Here is an 18,344-nt window from a genome sequence, read left to right on the forward strand (position 1 = left end):
TCCTGCCGGTGCCCTGGGACTGGTCTCTAGCAAGGCGTGGAGGAAGAGGAGAGGCCCTCCTTGCTCACCTCCTTCCCCAGGAGTGTTTCATTCTGAGTGGCTCCAGCCAGAGCCCATAGATTAGGGAAGGAGGGGGTGGGGGCTCCTGATGAAGCTGACCCCTCCACCCAGCACCCCCAGGAGCAAATTGAAAGTGAGAACAGGGGTTGGGGGAAAGGACTAGCACCACCCCCACCCCCAAAATAGCTCAGCACAAAGCCCATGGAAAGTCCTTTCTCCTTCCCTTCCCCCCAAGAGCCTGCATGGCCCCTCGGGGCCTGTTCTTTGTGTTCCTAGGAGAGCTGAACACACATGCACGGTCCAGGGCTCATCTGTCACCTTCCTCTCCCAGGTGCCCTGTGCATTCCCTGTGCCCCAATCCAGAGGAGTGGCTTGAGGGATGAGACATCTGTCTGGCTGCTGGATAGGTAAATAGGGAGAGGCGTGTTCTGCCCTCCTCCGCTCACCCCCGGAACGGACCCGGTAGAATGTTTGTGTCATTTCCGGGGAGCGCACAGTAGGTAGCATCGTCTCCCTGTCTCATGCTGATCGCGGTCCACGGCAGTGCTTTGGAGAATTCTCCCTTTTGTGCTTGGCGTCATCTTCATTGGTCAAGGCTGGTTTCCCAAGGAGCGTGGGACGCTGGTCCAAGGCTGTGGGCCAAGGGGCATGCCATGCCCACCATGCCACCGGGAGAAAGGGGTCCCGAGCCCTGGGTACCCGGCTCAAAACACTGGTCCGCCCCGTGTGAAATGCAGCGGGCGTTGGTGGGCGCTGCGCAGGCTCCCGCCGCGGCCTTGGGAAGGCAGCGCCTTGGACGCCAAGGTTGGGAGTGTCTGTCGGGGTCTCCAGGCAGGGCTCACAACAAGTTGGTCTCCTTCTCGTTCTTCGAGGATCTCTCGTTGATGGACGACATCCTGGTAGAGTTCCTGTGGCTGGGGTCGGGGTACTGGCCTGTGTCCTCACTCAGAGCGTTGGCCAGACGGGAGAAGAAGTTTACCCTGAACTTCTTGAAGTCCTGACCCATGAAGGCATACAGGATGGGGTTCATGCAGCTGTTGGCAATGGCGAGGACCGTGGCCAGGGGCAAGCCCAAGGTGAAGACGGAGGCAGGCACGGAGGTGTGGTGGAGCTCCAGGAGGTAGACGGTTTGGTAGGGGCACCAGCAGAGGAAGAAGGTGATGATGATGGTCAGGATGATCTTGAAGGGCTTCTTGGTCTTGGCCAGGCGGTTGCGCCGGAGCTTGCAGACGATGGTGACGTAGCAGGCCGTGATGATGAGGACCGGGATCAGAAAGCCACACAGGAAGCGCATGACGCTCACCGCCAGGTGCCAGCGGAACCCCACGGAGCCCGGATGAAGGTGAGCGCGCCCCAGGGAAGAGTTGGCCTCTCCCAGGCTGAAGTTGCTGAAGCACGCTATCTTCCCGTGCACGAGGACCGTGTCCCGGAACACGAGGGAAGGGAAGCTCAGGAGGGAAGCCAGGACCCAGATGACCATGCAGGCCACGTAGACCAGCCGTATGCTGCGGTGGTTCTGGGACCAGACGGGGAGGAGCACCGCGATGCAGCGGTCGAAGCTGATGGCCATCAGCAGGAAGACGCTGGTGTGCATGTTGTGGTTGAGCAGGAAGTTGCTGACCTTGCACATGGCGGTCCCAAACACCCAGTGGTAGTCCGCGGCCACATAGGCGATGTGGAAGGGGAGGAAGAGGTTGAACAGGAAATCGGCGATGGCCAGGTTGACGAACCAGATGGTGTTCACCGTCTTCTTCACCTTGAAGGTGGCGATGAAGATCACCAAGCCATTGCCCAGGATGCCCAGGCAGCAGATGATGCTGTAGACCACCACCAGGAAGATCCTGATCACCCCGCCTTCCGGGGGTGGAAACTCCTCCAAAATCAGGATGGCTTCAGGATCCTCAGGGTACTCGTAATCATAATGGTAATCGTAGGAGTTGTTGTAATCCTCCCCCTCCATGCTCTGCAAGGGGAGACCAAGGTCATGAGCAGAACCTGGACTGGAACTGCCTTCAAGAGGCCAACCAAGATCAGCAAGCCCGACAGGGTTCTCCCTGGCAAGGCACAAGGCCGGTTCCTTAGCTTAACTACTTCCCGTTTTGCTATTTTATTTACTTAACAAATAGCTGGACAGCACTTCCTACACACCAGGGACTGTTCTGAAGCCTTGACATACACAAACGCTCTTCATCCTTGCAAAAGCTCAGCGAGGTAGACGAGCTTCCCCATTTTACAGGGGAAGCAACTGAGGCACCGAGCACTTAAGTGATCCGTCCCAGGTCATTCAGCTGAGAGTTAACCCAACTTCAGAATCTATCCTCTGGACAGCCATGTTTTGCTGCCTCTCTGGAACCCTCCCTCACCTTACAGTCCAGCGGGGGAATCAAACATTCATCCACAATTCCATGATCATGGAAAAAGTGGGAGGAACAACGCTAAATGCCATAAGGAGAGGTGCACAGGGCCATGAACTCGGTCCCAACCATGTTCCCAAGACCCAGGGGACAGCTATGTGGTGGTCCCACCTGGTCAGGGGACCCGACTGGCGCCCTTTGGAGATACGCGCTCAGACCCCAAGAGTGGCTCACCGTTCACTGTTAAGGTGTCCAAAGCTTTCCGGGGTGGGTCCTCGGCCAGTCAGTCTCCGTGCACAGCTGGAAACACCTGCAGGGAGAACAGGAGGCAGCTGCTAGGTCCCGGTCTCAGAGCCACCACGCTGGTGCACTCTGAGAAAGGACCTCTTGTCGTCACTCCCGATTCACGGAAGAGGAAGCAGGGTCGTGCCTGAGGTGACCCAGCTGACGAGCAGCTGAGCTGGAATTGGAACCCAGGACCCTGACGCCCTGGAATCCCTGCACTTCCCACCACCAAAGCTCCTCCCATCTGGACAAACGGGCTCCACGCAGGTAGATGTCTGAGCCTGGCGAGACGGCCAGTCGGTGCTTCATTACCCATCACTCCAGCTTCCCTCCATCCAAATTCATCGCCGCTCCTTCATGGACTTGCGGTTATATTTTATTGCATAAGAGCCGTCATCTGATTTTATTACACAAGAGCTACTTGTAAAATTCCATTGAGGACTCTGGGCTCCAGGGACTCTGAATTGGAGCTGCGGACCACTCTGCAGGCAGGGAGCAAATTCCAGGGGTGCCCAGGAATGGGTCCCCAGGCCCCCAGGCAGGAGGTGGCAGAGCCAGGATTGGAGCCCCATCTGCAGAACCCGGGCTCTTCCCATTGCTCCATGCTCCCCTCAAATGGTGATGTGATGACTGAGTGTCCACATTCCCTGTGCCCGGCTGTGCAGGCCCCAGGGACAAGGAAATGGCTCTTCTAGCAGGAGGGCTGCCTGCGCTCCAGTCATCACATCCACGCTCCAGGCAGGAAGCTGGGAAAGATGAATGAGGGGTCTCCACGGAGCTCATAGTCAGTTGCAAGACACCAGGCAGAAGAAGTGCTCCCAGGCCGGGAAGGGGTGCTCCCGGGCCTGGGAGTCAGAGGCTTCCTCAGGCCCCAGGAGGCTCACGTTTTAACCCATTAGCTGAGCTTTAAGGTCAATTCTAAGATGACAGAAGGAGCCCTAGCCGGTTTGGCTCAGTGGATAGGGTGTCGGCTTACAGATCTGAAGTGTCCCGGGTTCGATTCCGGTCCAGGGCATGTACCTCCGTTGCAGGCTCGATCCCCAGCCCTGGTCGGGGCTCCTGTGGGAGGCAACCAATCCATGTGTCTCTCTCACATCGCTGTTTCTCTCTCTGTGTCACTCCCCCTCCCTTCCACACTCTCTATAATCAATGGAAAAATATCCTCGGCTGAGGAGTAACAACAACATCCACAAAAAAGATGATAGAAGGAGGGAGGAGGGTGGGCCCCACCTCCCAGCATGCCCCCCTTTTTGGCAGTCGGGGAGGGGGGTGTCTGAGCCCCTGGAGGAGGGTGGAAAGGAACGGGGACTCAGGACCGAGCACTTGGCGCTGCAGTGTCTCAGAGACGCTCTGGGGACACAGATGACGTCACGTCTGGCTCTCCGGCTGGGCTGGGAGCAGCTCAGGGTCAGGGGCCACCTCTTTCCATCTTTGAATGGGGGCCAGGCTGGGCCAGCACAGGGTGGCGCTGACATCTTCTGGGCATGTCTGCCCGCTCACCCCTCACCCCTCCTCCTGAGAGCTGAGTGAGTCAGTGTTCCCAGTTGGTATGTGTCCTCCCCCGCCCCCCACACACACACACCCCAGTCCCTCAGCTTTCCCTGGACGGGGACCCCAGTCACAAGTTTGCATTTGGCCTCTATTCTGTCCCCACAGACATCCCTCCCATCCTGAGCTCATTTCTGTCCCCAGACCATGTAGTTCTGGGTTGAATGGTCAAGGACACCGATTCTGGGCTGCCTCACATCCAAATCCTCAGTCTGTATGAACTTCCTATGACCTTGAGCAAGTCAGTTACCTTCTCTGCACCTCAGTTGTCTTATCCATAAAATGGGCACGATCACAATCATTGGGAATGGTTGAGAGGCTTAAATGTCACATGCAAAGTAACTTAGAGTAGTATTGTTACTGAGTCACTATGTTGTTATTGTTTTTATTACTGTTCTTTTTATTATTATCATGATGATGATTATTTCTCGGGCTTCCACTCTTAACTCCCTCCTAAAATGGCCTTAGCCTGGGAAGGTGGGAGGACCAATGCATCCTGCCCACTAGTCTCCCAGCTCTGGGTTCAAGGGCAGGACAAGGGCAACACAGGCAAGGATTTTCCTTCTCTAAGCTCCAGTCTCCTCATCTCCCCAACGGGGGTAAGAACCTCTCCCTCATGTTGCTAGGAGAGTCGTGTGACATGAGAATGAATCCTTTGCCAATTATAAATTGTAAAGAGCTATAAAATTCTAGTTATTCGTATTTCTTAAACCCTCACAACCAGGAAGCTCATGAAAAAAGTATCTATAACTATATATACATATGTACACACATAGGTAACACGTATTTGAGTATTCACCATATACCAAACACTGCAATGCAAGACTCCATGCAGTGCTGCCAACCACCCTGCAAGGATATCAGTTTGCAGGTAAGAGAACTGAGATTCAGAGAGGTGAAGCAACTTGCCCGAGGCCACACAGCTGGGAAATCTGACTCCAGAACGCTGCTTCCAAGTCTCATGCTTCCTTTGTTTCCCTGATGGCTAGGGGGTCCTCAACCCCACCTCTCTGAGTCCTATAAGCCTCAGCCTGGAACTCTGAGAACCCAGACCTTCCTCACACTCTTCATCCTCCACGGAGCTGCCTTCCCCGAGCCACCTCACCTTTCCTTAAAGGCTTCATGAAAATCATACCTGCGATGTAGGTCCTGGTCGATGGAAATGCCCCCTGCCCTTTTGGGGTGCCCTTATCAAGCCCCCTTCCCAGTGAGAAGTGCCCTTGAGAATTCAGGGTAGGGAACACCATTGCTTCCCCTGCGGAACTGGGCTGCTTCCTCATTCTTGAAAATCCAGGTCCTACGACGGATCACATTTCCCTTTTTGACGTGGCCACAAGGAAGCTCTGAATCACATTTGCAGGTCAAAAGCAGCAATTCCACTGACCCCACTGGTCTGCAGGTTTTTGCATTGGTTTGGGTTGGTCCTTGTGTTTACATCTATTATACTTGATATTGGTTTTAGTTCCTTATAATAAACTAGAGGCCTGGTGCACGAATGCAGGAGGTTGGCCAGCCATGCCCGTCCTTTCCTTGGACAGTTCCCATAGGTCCCTGGGAGAGGATGCCAGGGACCATTTGATACAGAAGGCAGGAGGTCTGCTGTGACACCTGAGCAAGTCGCTTCCCCTCTCTGGGCCTCAGTTGTGCAATCTATAAAATGGGAATAATAGTATGTGCCCCACCTACTTCTCAGGGCTGCTGGGAGGATGAGCTAAAGTGAAAAAGATGAGCTTCTGGAATCAGGACTGGGAGGGAGACAATCTCTAGATTCCTCTCTTTTTGTAACTCTTTTTTTTATAACTTTACTTGGAAATAAGTACAGATTCACAAGAAGTTGCAAAAATAGTACAGAGCAGTCCCGCATACCTACCACCCGATTGCCCTCCAGGGCTGGAAGAGAGGGGACGGGTGAATGCTGCGCAGCTGTTAGAAGAGGCAGATTATCTAGGGCGCACGCAGCAAAGCGCAATGCGAGCATCCTGAAGCCACCTCCCCTCCCAGCTCTGAGTCCATTGGAAACATGCTTGCAAAAGCAGCCACACGCACAATTTTGTGTGTTGGGTTTTTTTTGTTTGTTTTTGTTTTTTTGCAAGAACACGGTGGAATCACAAGATACACACTGAACCAATTAGGATACACATTGAACCAATTAGAATGGTTCTGTGGGAGCGGAAATGGGAGGGGGAGGAGTAGAAAGCGGGGCTGAAAGGAAATCAATGCAGTAAAGAAAGTAAGACCAGTCGGCGCGGGGCTTCCGGAGGCCAGTGGCGACGCAGGTGGAGATGGACGGAGGGGTGCCATCATGTCGGCGCTCCCGCCCCTCCCGAGGTCCACAAAAACCCACAGCAAACAAACGGACACCCCAGACCCCTGCCTGGGGGTTCTGTTTGGGCAGCGCCTGGGTCACTGAATCCTGGATGAAGCCACACTGGGCAGGCCCAGGGCCCCACCCTCACAACCTCCTCCCCTGTCGGGCAGGGAATGAATTTGGAGGAGCCAAGGAAGTCACGGCATCGGCCCAGTTGGAGGCGGCTACGCAGTGGCCCAGGCCCTGGCACCTCTTTGGCGAGCCTAGCCCCTGCCAGGGACCAGATGGTCACCAGGCGGAAGGTCCCGCTGCAGATGGTCCCACGCTGCCCAGACCCTGGGGGAGGGAGGGACCGGGGCTCAAGGTCACATCTGGTCCTCCCACCACCAAGAGCAAAAACCTGAGACAGATGTTCTCTGCTTAACTTTTGTGAAACAACCCTGTCTGCACTCCAGGCGCCGTTCTGAGCATTGTTACAGACGAGGAAACCGAGGCCCAGAGAGGGTCATGAGGGGCCCAAGGTCACACAGCTGGCTCGCGGAAGCCAGGCAGAGCCTATCGGTCGTTCTGAACAGAAGAGGAAGCTCAGAACCTGCTGAGCGGCCAAACCCACACTCTGTCCTTGTCCGCTGTTTGACTCCTCGGAACATTCCAGAATCCTCTGGTCTTTGCCCCCTGGAACCTCCCAGGAGCCTCCAGGAGGTCATTCTGGAAGGGTTCTGGGTGTGCCTTTGACAGATGGGGCAAGGCGAGGCTTCTAGTTCCCTGGGATTTGCCCTCAAGCCCCTCTGCGTCTAGTCAGTGGCCCGAATGGGAATGTGTCTCAATCCCAGAAGCTCTGGGGAGGGTGCTGCAGGAGCGAAGTTCACTCACCCGTCCATCCTTCACGGACGTGCGCAGCCCACTGCTCCTTGGCCCTAGCGAGGAGGCTGGGGGGCCGCGGACACACTGTGATCACCTGGGCCTCCCCCTACTCCTGCAGAGTTGCTGGCATCAGAACTGATCTACCAAGGGGGAGGGGGTCACTCCCCCGAGGTCACTCACCTAGTTAGCGGGGACTTGAACCCAGGTCCTTGTGACTCCAGGGCCCCCCCCCCCCCCCTCCAGCTGCTGCCCGCCTGCCTGGGGCCCACAAGCTCCTGGGACGCAGGGCTGAGAAGCTTCTGGGCGGCAGAGGCGTGCCGGCGGCTTCCTCTCTGGGTCACTGCCCAGGCCCTTTAGCCAAACAGGCACCCTGAGTCTGCAAAGGCACCCTCCTGGCCACAGCTGTCTGTCCGTGTCTGTCTGTCTCATGTCTCTCCCTCTGTCTCTTGTCTCTGCCTCTCTTTCCGATCTCTGTGCGTGCCTCTCTCCACGTTTCTTGTTCTCTCTCTCTCTCTCACTCCCTCTCTCGTCTCCCTGTCTGTCTTCTCTCTCTGTCATCCTGTCCCTTCCCTCCCCACCCTCCCCTCTGAGAGGCTCAGCAGCTCCTCACCTGCCCACATCACTCACCTGTGTGCCCAGCCGCCCAAGCTGCCCGCAGCCACTCACTGGCCCTCCCACCTGCTGCTCTCTGGGCAGATGGCATTAACTTCCCCTGGTGGCGGCCCCAGGCCAGCAGGCGCCTCATCGGCCAGCCGTGGGCGTGGGAACCTTCGGGGAAACGGGAGGCTCTTCCCCAGTGTGTGGCCTGGCTCCGGTTCCCTTGTTCCCCACCCCCAGCCCACCCTGACAGCGCGGACGTCCCGCTCTGTGCGTCTTGGCCTCTGAAAGGCTTTGAGGGGCTGAGAGGCCCCTCAGAGGGCACCCATTTTGGAGCCGGGGAAACTGAGGTCACGAGAGAGCGCGTGAACCTCCCTAAGGCACTCAGAGGAGGACCCTGGGCTGTCCAGGCTGTGGCGGGTGCATCCCCAGAGCCTGGAACTCTGCCTGGCACCTGCCACCCCGGAGGCCTCTGCACTGTGCATCCTCCACACACAGGTGGAGTGGGAGCTCGCTCAGAGAGGCGGGGTGACCAGCCAGGCTCACCCAACCCTTAGCATCTGCTCAGGATGTGAATCAGACTCCCTGACCCCGTTGCTACTCCTACTCGTCCAATAGCACAGCCTCAGCCAGCGGCAGAGACATTCCAGGCCTTCCAGACACCACTCTCCGGGTCACAACAGTCCGTCTCTCCCCAGCAACGTCCCCGTGTCCCCCAGGCCGGGCCGCTGACTGTGGGTCCGGATGCCTTTGCTGCCTGCCCGGTTCCCACCTTGCCCATCCCCATGTCTCACCCTTCAGGGCAGAGAAAAGGGGCCTCCCAGCCCCCACCCCCAGGTGGCTCCAGGAAACCCCTCAGGGCTCCAGTCCCCGGATCTCCGGCTCTGAGGGACCCCGAGACCCCGAAACCACACAGCGCCAGCTGCTGTTCCAGCGGTGCGCCTGGCCGCCAGCCCCGGACAGAATTAGCTCTGTGTTGGGAGCGTTTCCTCCCTGGTCCCACGCCCACACCGGGAGCTCACGCTGAGTCACCGCCGCGGGTGGAAGGCGCTGGCTGCCTCACGGGCTGCCCACTTCCTGCTGGTTGAGATGGGGTGCACGCAGGGGTTGCGGGCTCGATCTCCGGTGTGGGGCGTGGGGGAGGCAGCCGATGGATGATTCTTGATGTTTCTCTCTCTCTCTCCCTTCCTCTCTGAAATCAATAGAAATATATTTTTTAAAAAGTAAAGTTCTCAGCTGCTCCTCATACCCTTAGAATAACACCAACTCCTTACCCAAACCCCTAAGGCCCAAGCAGTCCGGCCCCTGCCTACCCTAGGACTAAGCTAAGGCCCCCACCCCTCGCCCAGGGGGAGTGCCAATGCCTCTTTGCAAACCCTATTTTATCGCAGACCCAGCCGCCATTCCCAGCCACAAAAGGCCCCAGCACAAATGTTTGGATAGAGGTCTCTCTTCCCAGGCCAGAATGCCCCTCGGCCCCCAGCGACGAGTCCCCCAAACAAACCCTACATGTCCTCTCGGCCACTCTGCTTGCATCCCAAGCCATGGGGCAGAGGGCCTGCGCCTGGAGGTAGCCTGGCAACAAATGTTCTCTCTTTCTTACATCCCACAGGACTGGGAGGCCTAGTCCCCCATTTGCCTAATCCCCCGGAGGCACCCACTCACGCAAATAATCCCCAGCCGAGAGCGAGAGAGCGTGGTGTGTCTGCGAGGCAGTGTGCCCGGGGAGATCTCAAGAGCGGCTCGGGATGTGGTCAGGGGCGGCTGCCCGTGGTGGTCACCGTCTCCCCCGGCCAGCAGCCAGCCCGTGGGATGCGCCGGTGTCCTGCTCCCGGCGCGGGCCTGGAGCCCGGACTCTGAGGGTTTGTGGTGAGGCGGATAGTAAGAAGCTAGGAAAATGCCTGCGCAAGTGGGATGAGGACACTGAGGTAGCCGAACCGACAGAGAAGTTTACAGGCGATGCAGAAGGCCACTGCCCTAGAGATAACGTCCCTGCAGGCCTCTGTTGTGGTTCAGCCCCCGGCCCCTGGGGCCCCCAAAAGCAGCTGCACCAGGTGGGTGAGGGACACTCCCACCAGCTGCCAATCAGTAGAGACCATGGCCCTGAAAGAAGACGTCTGGGCAAGCTGACAGATATTCTGCTGAAACCCTCCCCTGCTGTCTCCCCTAGGATTCCTGCCTGCAGGGGAGAGATAACGCCCTCCAGACAAATGACCCACATGCCCGGGCCTTTCCCTTCCCCCGCAGCATGCACTCCCTAGACTCCGGGGGGGACCCCAGAGACTTGCAACCAGGGGAGCGATGGGCAGCGGCAGCTCGTCCCGGGCTAACCCCCTGACCTGTCCGCACGGCCCCCTTTTCTCTGACTTCCCAGTGAGCCCCACCAAGGCTCTTTGTTGCTTCCTCTACTCTAGGCCCTCCCTTGTCTCACTGTCCCCAGCTTTAGTAAATGCACCCTCCCAGTCACCTGGACTCGGGTTGTGAAATGTGTCCCACACGAAGCCAAGGACCTACCCACGGCCAGCTGGCCCGAGGCAGACCCACCCAGGGCCAGGTCCCCTGGTGCGTAACACGGGTGCCCCCTGAGAGGTCAGTTCTTGAACCCTGCCCCCCTCAATCCAGGCCCGCACAGCCCACCCTCAGCCCTGAGGCCCAGGCTGCAGCAGATACGACCCCAAAGCATGGCTTCTCTCCCTGGCACCTGGAGACCCCCGGGAGGTGGCAGCCACAGCCGCTGTCCCCATCAGCAGGGCCCCCACCTGCTGGGGGAGAGGAGCAAGGAAGCTAAGAACACGGCTTGTCTGCTTCTGGGGCCCTTCTGTTCCACCCCTGGGCTTGGCTCCCTCCCTCCTTCCTTCTCTCTTGCTCTGTCAGATGAATGAGAGCCTCACCAGGCCCCTGAAACTCACCCCAGGGCCCCGGTCGGTACACGAGACCCAGCCAGGCATCCTGGTAAGGAGTTTGGAATACCAGCGTCAGGGTTAACGAATATTAATAGTAGCCACCAAAATAGCAGTATTCTATTGAGCACTTACTCTGTGTGCCAAGGTGCTGAGGCGCACTTTCTGTATGTCACCCCACACAAACTCTGTGTGGTGGTGGTTATGATTGCCCCCATTATAGAGTCGGGGAAGCTGAGGCCCAGCAAGGTTAAGAGTCTTACCCAAGGTCGTGTGGCTACCAAGAGGCAAAGGTGAGATTTGAATACAGATTAAGAACCGAGTGCTCTTTTACGCTTTGCAGGCTCTATTTGGCAAATGTTCTTAGATACATCGCTGGCTCTTTGGGGCCTCAATTTCCCCATCTGTAAGACAGGGAGGTTGGATTTGATGGTCTCAAAGGCCCCCTTTCAGCTTTAAAAAAAAAAAAAAAATGCTGGTTGAATGGGCCAACAAAAAGACATCATGGCTCAGTGCCATGCTGTGTGACCTTGGGCAAGTTGCTTGACCTCTCTGAGCTGTAGTGAAGTCGCCTATAAAATGACAATAATAAAGCCTTCCTCTCAGTAAATCAAGAGGTCTTGGAGGAAACGTTCTCTCGGGACCCCTTGCAGATCTAAGATCTCCGGGCTGGAGATACAAGGTTAAGTTAAAAGTCTCTCCACCACGATGCCATGATGAGTAAGTCTGGGGTCCTTGTTGTGACAAGGTGGTTTCAGACTTGTCCCCACCCCAAGCTACCCAGTGGCCAGAGGGGCCCACTCTTGGGAGTCCAGTTTCAAGGGCCCTTCCTAGTTCAGTGAACGTGGACCAACTACCTCTCTTCTCCAAGCCTCAGTGTGCGCATCTGTAACAGGGGGCTGATCCCATTTCTCCCTCCTAGAGTTACCGTGAGCATGTCGTGAAGCAATGCTATGGACACAGTGCCCAGCGCACAGTAGGTGCCCAGCAGATGTCTTTATAGAAAAAATCAGACGGCGACGTATCTGTGAGCACAGGCAGCGTTTCTCTCCCACGGTGGGGGGGTGGGGAGGGGCGTGGGGAGGAAACCAGGTTGAGTCTAGTTCGCAGGTTCTAAACCAAAGCAAAGATCTGTGTTCCTGGAAATCATCGGAGCTCAGCGATGAGTCTGGAGGGTATCTGGATGCCAAAGAGGCTTGGGAGCCAGGCCACAGCCTGCGGTCCCGCTCAGCTGCCTCCTCCCAGACCACACGCTGCCCTGGCCGGATGAGGAAGCCGTGGCTACAGCTCCTCCACCTCAGCTCGGCCCTGTCTCCCTTCCCGGCACCCCCACATGATCTGCAAGAGCCTCTGCAAAGCATTTTTCAACTTGATTCAAGCCCCTCGGTTGAAATCAAGCCAGTGCCTCACTCTGTCGGCCCGGGGCATGAACGCATGAAAAGGAACAGCCTTGCTGGGACGTAGCGATGGCCCCGTGCACGGTGAAGATGAAGGAGAGGGATGAAGGAAAGCCCGCCCCCTGGAGGCTCTCAAACAATGTCACGGCCCCCTTATTCCCATTTCACAGATGAGCAAACTGATTCAGACACGTTTGGTGATCTTTTCCCAAAGTGTCCCAGCAAGTGAGTAGTGAGCAGGATTGAAGCAGGATAGTAAGAAGCTAGGAAAATTCCTTGGCAACTGGGCGGAAGAAACGGAGACAGCTGAACAAATTGCTTGAGCCATTTACAGCCAGATGCGGAAGGTCATCTCCCTAGAGAGAACATCCAGGCCTCAGCTGGATTTCAGCTCCAAGACCAGAAAAGCAGCAAAACAAGGTGGGAGACGCCAGGACCAGCTGCTTTTGCCTTGCCCTGGCGCTGACCAATCAGTGGAGATGACGACCCTTGAAAGGACACATCTGGATAAGCTGATGAATATTCTATGAGGACCCCCACCCTCCCTTAAACTCCCAGCCTTTAAAAATCCTCAAAACAGAAGACCCAGCACATGCTCTCCCTCCCGGGAGCAGGCCCACGCCTTTCCCTTCCCCCCTTCTTCCCTCTCAGACCCGCATCTCCTAATCTCAAAGGGTCCTCGCGGGACTTGCAACCAGGGGAGCCATGGGCAGCGGCAGCTCGTCCCAGGCTCATCCCTGAACCTGCCCCCTTTGCTCTGACTTCCCAGGGAGCCAGAGAAGTCTGCCTAAGCTCTCCTGTTGTTCTTCCAGCCTACGCCCTCCCTGTTGCACCCTCCCCAGCTTATTAAGCTGTCCTCTCCCATCACCTGGACTCGGATTGTGAACTCTCTCCTGCAGGAAGTCAAAACCCACATGCTACGGGCCAGCCCGAGGCAGACCCGCTCTGGGCCCGGTGCCCTTTTCAGTCGTAGAATCAGGAGCTCCAGTCTGGTTTTCCCCGGAATCATGTTCGGTATCACTTAGAGCTAAGTTTTCCTCCCAGCTCCAGCCCATCAGGCTGTGTGACCTCGCACGGGTTACTTCACCTCTCTGAGCCTCACACGCCTTATCTGGAGCCCGTATCGCCGAGAGTTGTAAGGACTCAAGAAAACAAGGCTGGTGACGTGCGTGGCCTCGTGCCTGTCACAGTCTCCATTACTTATTACTGTCAGGAAAGGAGAAACTGGGGAATATGTTCCTGCTGCTCCCTCGGTGCCGTCCACTATGTTAGGGTCCAAGGAGGACTCGGCAAGGCACCGGGCTCCCCCCGGAACTGCTCAGAGCAGGGCTGGATGCCAGGGATGTTGGCTAAACTGGAGACCCCTGGAGGCTGCAGCCTCAGGACCCCTTCCCAGCCTTCTCCTGTCCCCTCGGCTCATGCCCCAGCAGCACTGAGGCCTGAGCACATCTGGCCCAGGGCAGCCCCGCCCAGGCCCCTCACTGGCTGCCCAGCAGCCCCGCTCACTCCGGGCTGTCTTGTTCTGGAAGCTTCCTGTCTCCAGCCCCAAACATTCTAACTCCGAGGCCCTGTCAGAGGAGGAAGTGTGCTCAGCATGGGCCCAGGGATCCAGGAGTGCGGTTTGGCACCTTTGCCTGGGAGAGGTCAGAAAACAGAGGCCCCATTGGAGGGCGAGGGAGGGATGGGGAGGGAGGGACAGGGCCCCTCTCAGGCTGACTCAAACCCTCCAAGAAGAGGAGAAGCCTCCAATAAGATGGCCTTGACATTCAGCGGCGGAAAGCTCGAAAGCCAAGGACGCTTCCCTCCAGTTCTCTGCTCCCTTCCTCCCTCCTTCTAAGAAATGTTTATTAAGCACCTATAATGCACCAAGCCCAGAGCTGGACCCTGGGGATACAGCAGGGAACAAAGGGACATGTCCCTCCCTGGAGGGGCTGGCCTTCTCGAGGGGGAGGAACAGGTAACAAACATAAACCATAAAAAAAAGCAAACACATCCGGATCCAGGCCATCTGGGTTGAATCCCTGCTCTGCCCCTCACTAGCTGTGTGACCTTAGGCAAGTCACCATGCCTCTCTGTGCCTCGGTTCCCTCCACTGACAAATAGGGGTGATCCTAGCTCTTCCCTCACAGGGTTGCTGCGAGGATTAAACGAGTTTGCACTGGCAAAGTTTTGAAGCATGCCTGGTCCATCAAAGCACTATGTGAATGCTGAAATATAAAACAAATCTAACGGCCGGGGATGATATGGGCTACAGATAAAATATAAAGAGAAGCAGGGCATAGAGGTGCCGGAGGGGATGCTATTTGAGGTCAAGTGCTCAGAAAGCCCTGAGCACTCCAGGTAGTGGGAACTGCACGTGCAAAGGCCCTGAGGCAGGAACAGGTTTGGCAAGTTCAGGAAGCAGCATGGGTCGGTGCATTCCAACATCCATTTAAAAAACAGCGGTGGGTCCCTTCTACTAGTAAGTGCCACACCTCTTTGCTAAATGCTGGGGGAGTGAGATGGCCCAGTCTCCACACTCCCGGAGGGGCAAGGAGTCAGCTGCCAGCCACCATAATGGGGGAACATGTATTTCTTTGTGCGAGTGAATAGTGTCCCTACTTTGGTCATTTTTGTCTCCTGCCTGGCCCTTTCAATGGCTGAGTTTGAGGCCCTGGCTCTAGACAAAGCAAAGAGATGGGTGGCTGGGGAAATCAGGAGAGCTTCTTGGAGGAGGTGACATTTGAGCTGAGCCTTGGTGGGTGTGAAGCCTTTGCTAAATGGAGCTGAGAACCAGCTCAGGAGCCAGGCTGCCTGGGTTTAATCCCAGCCAGCTAAGGGACCCAGGGAGTATCCCTTCCGCCACCCTGTGCCTCAGTTTCCTCATCTGGAAAGTGGGGGGAATGGGAGTAGCTGTTACATAGAAGGTGGTTCTGGGATTAAACATCATGACATACAGAAAGTGCTTACACTCGATCCTTCCCACCCACCAGTGCAGTCGCCACACACCAGGCTCCCCCTTGAGATAAGCTAGAGAGAGAGGAGGGGAGGGCCCCTACGTGTGAACACTGGTCCCCTTTCCCCAGGGCCAGCTAGGGAGAGGTCAGCGACCTGGGGTTACTGCCCCAGGTCGGGGGTGCAGGACCCACAGGAAGTGCCTGCCTGGGGTCAGGGAGGGGTCGCGGAGGGGGACCTCGCAGCTCCCGTCCTTCCAAACCCACCCACTCCCTTTGGTTCCGGAGCCCAGCGGTCCCAGGCCTGAGCCTTGGTTCTTGCAGGCCCCGCTGCTGGGGTGCCCTTTTCTAGTCTCCTCCGCTCCCCCGGCCTCACTGCGCACGCGACACAAATCCAGGCAGTACAGGCAGCACAGTGATAAGGGCAAGAAGACAAAATGATCCTGTTGACAGGGGCCAGGCATCTGGCCAGGGCTTCCTTAGGTCCCCGCATCCTGACAAGCCCCCCCCCCACCATGCCAGGAGGACATGGTTTTTATCCCCACTTCACAGGGGATCATGAGGTGCCGACAGGAACCTAATCAGAGCACCAGCCAGCACCAGGTGGGAGCAGGACTCGAACTCAGGCCTCAGGGAGTCCAGAGCCTGTGTTCTAATGGACCCAGCCGCTTAAATGGGCTGATGGCTGTGACAAGCGTTCAAGTAGCATCCCTACCTCTCTCTTCTCTACATCTCACCAGCAAGGCTGCCCTGTGGGGCCTCAGAAGTCCTCAGCCAGCCCAGGGTCCCGGGGTGCAGCCCTGGGGTGGGAGGAACAGAATCTGAGAGGCTGGGGTGAGGACATTGACCCCCACTCACCGGACGCTGACCGGGTACCTGGTGCCTCTACTCAGAACAAACCTTCAAGGTGGGTATTTCCATTCCCATTTTGCAGATGTGCAAACTGAGGCACCAAGAAGCCAAACCACTAGCCCGAGATCCCACGGCTAGGAAGGGGCAGAGGTGGCACTTGAACCCGGGCTATTCTGACACCAGGACCCACGTCTTCCATCACCGTGACTGCCCTTGACTTTCTATGACTTGCCCGCCAGGGACCCCACTGGATGCAGAGCCCTGCATTTTGCACCCCCTGACCCCACCTGTGCACCGGGGTGGCAGCGTTGCAGGCTGCACACATCCACCGCCCCCCTCAGAGAGCCCTCAGTGACCCGACTCACCCACCTCTGGACAGTGCCGTCGCCACACACCAGGCTCTGGGGCAAATAGGGGGGAGGGGTTGCAGGGGCCTGTGCGGCCAGGTGGACCCCTGAGAGATCCCGGAGCCCCGAGCCGCCCCAGCTGCACCCTGCGCAGGAGGCAGCCTCGGGCACAGGCGCCCTGGGCATCCGCGAAGGTTCTGGTCCCTTGGAATGCCCTGGCTCCGGCCCAGGCAGCTGACGAAAGGGTTCGCGCTGCTGCCAGCAGCCAGGTCGTTGGGAATGTGAGATCCCACCCAGTTCCCAGGCCCTGAGGGAAGAAGGACAGGCGCCCTCCCCTCCGCCCCATCACTGTCGCGTTCTCAAGGCAGAGCTCCAACTTCGGCCCCCGAAGGGTCTTGCTGAGAAAGTCATGCCCCCCCTCCACCCTCCACCCCCACCCTCACCCTCAACAGGAAAAAGCAGCTGGTTCCAGGCGAGAGGAAATGCCAGGGTCCTGAACGCTTGCTGGAGAGGCTGGAGGCTCGGAAGCTCTGCCACCCTCGCGGGGCAGATAACGGCAAGTGGCCCCGGAGCCGCACCCGGCTGCAGCAGAGCCAGGTCCCCAGCCGCCTGGCCCTGCGCCTGCCGTGCGGTCTGAGGTCACAGACTCATCCTCTCCACCTGCAACTGGGGCCGATGTGAGGAGGACACGGGCTCGCATCCACAGGACGCACCGCTTGGCGTGTCCCGAGAGGCGGGGCCTTCAACACGCAAACCAGAATGCTCCAGGCCAGCGGTTCTCAACCTGTGGGTCGCGCCCCCTTTGGGGGTCGAACGACCCTTTCACAGGGGTGGCCTAAGACCGTCGGAAAACACCTATATAATTACATATTGTTTTTGTGATGAATCACTGTGCTTTCATTATGTTCAATTTGTAACAATGAAATTGGGGGTCACCACAACATGAGGCACTGGATTAAAGGGTCGCGGCATTAGGAAGGTGGAGAACCACTGCTCTAGGCAATCCGGGGCAGGTGGGTCACGCTACCTGTACAAAGAGTCCAGCTCGAGCAAAAGTGCCTCTGGACTGTGATGTTTAAAGAGAACTCCTTCTTGAGTCAGACAACATCGCGTTTGAATCCTAGCTCTGCCGTCAGAAACTCTATTGTTTCCATTCCATTAATTTGACACATCCCCACAGTGTACCAGGCGCTGTACTAGGCACGGGAAGGCCGCTGCGAGCAAAGTGGGCAGAATCCTGTGCCTGGTAAATGGGGAGTGTGTGGGGGGGGGGGGGTGCGCCTTCATCTGGGACCTCCCCTCCCGTGTCCCCTGAGCCCTCGAGTCACAGCTCGGAAATAAAATAATCATAAATAAACCCTGCCTGTGTTTGGTTATTTTCCAGAGCAGGTCACCCCTCTCTCTTCTCCCTCACCCCTCCCCCCACCAGCAGAACTTTGAGAAAAACCCATGAAGTCAATGAGACCTTTTTTTTTTTTTTTTTTTTGCTAAACCGAACTGGAGCAGCCCCTGCTCTATCACCTGGGTCATCTGCCAGAAGTCACACAGGATAAGCGGTCACCTCCTTCCCCAGGCAGCGGGGTCACTTCCTCATGTCAACCTCAGCGGACACTTCCTCAGCATCCATCTTCACCCCCTGCCTTCCAGCCCCTTTCTGGGGGTGTGGGGGGTGAGGGGGAGGGGCTGTTCCCCCTGAGCAGGGGGAGGGGAGCCGCCCAGTGTCCCGCTTGCAGGTCTGTCTGTCTATTGGCTCGGTCCAGAAGGGAGGGAGAATACATCTGCACAGAGGCTGGTGGGCCCAGGAGAACATAAATCAAGAGGGAAAGGAGGAAGGGAAACGAGGGTGGGGACAGAAAGTACCGCCAAGGCCGAGGAGGAAAATGCAGACGATAAGTAGCG

The 18,344-nt window shown here is 57.3% G+C and overlaps 1 protein-coding gene across 3 annotated transcripts in view; it reads right to left on the minus strand.

The window, feature by feature from the left end:
* Positions 1-467: 467 nt before the first annotated feature.
* Positions 468-18,344, minus strand: part of CMKLR1 (chemerin chemokine-like receptor 1) — a 28,569-nt gene continuing 10,692 nt past the window's right edge. For all 3 annotated transcript variants that reach the window (XM_036354290.1, XM_036354291.1, XM_036354292.1), the window contains exons 2-3: positions 2,649-2,724; positions 468-2,023 (exon numbers count right to left, since the gene is read on the minus strand). In XM_036354290.1, the coding sequence (XP_036210183.1) occupies positions 899-2,020 (1,122 nt within the window). In that variant the 5' untranslated portion in view covers positions 2,021-2,023; positions 2,649-2,724 and the 3' untranslated portion in view covers positions 468-898. The remainder of the gene's footprint in view (positions 2,024-2,648; positions 2,725-18,344) is intronic.

The sequence above is a fragment of the Myotis myotis genome, unplaced genomic scaffold (assembly GCF_014108235.1).
Source record: "Myotis myotis isolate mMyoMyo1 unplaced genomic scaffold, mMyoMyo1.p scaffold_m19_p_20, whole genome shotgun sequence".
NCBI lineage: Eukaryota > Metazoa > Chordata > Mammalia > Chiroptera > Vespertilionidae > Myotis > Myotis myotis.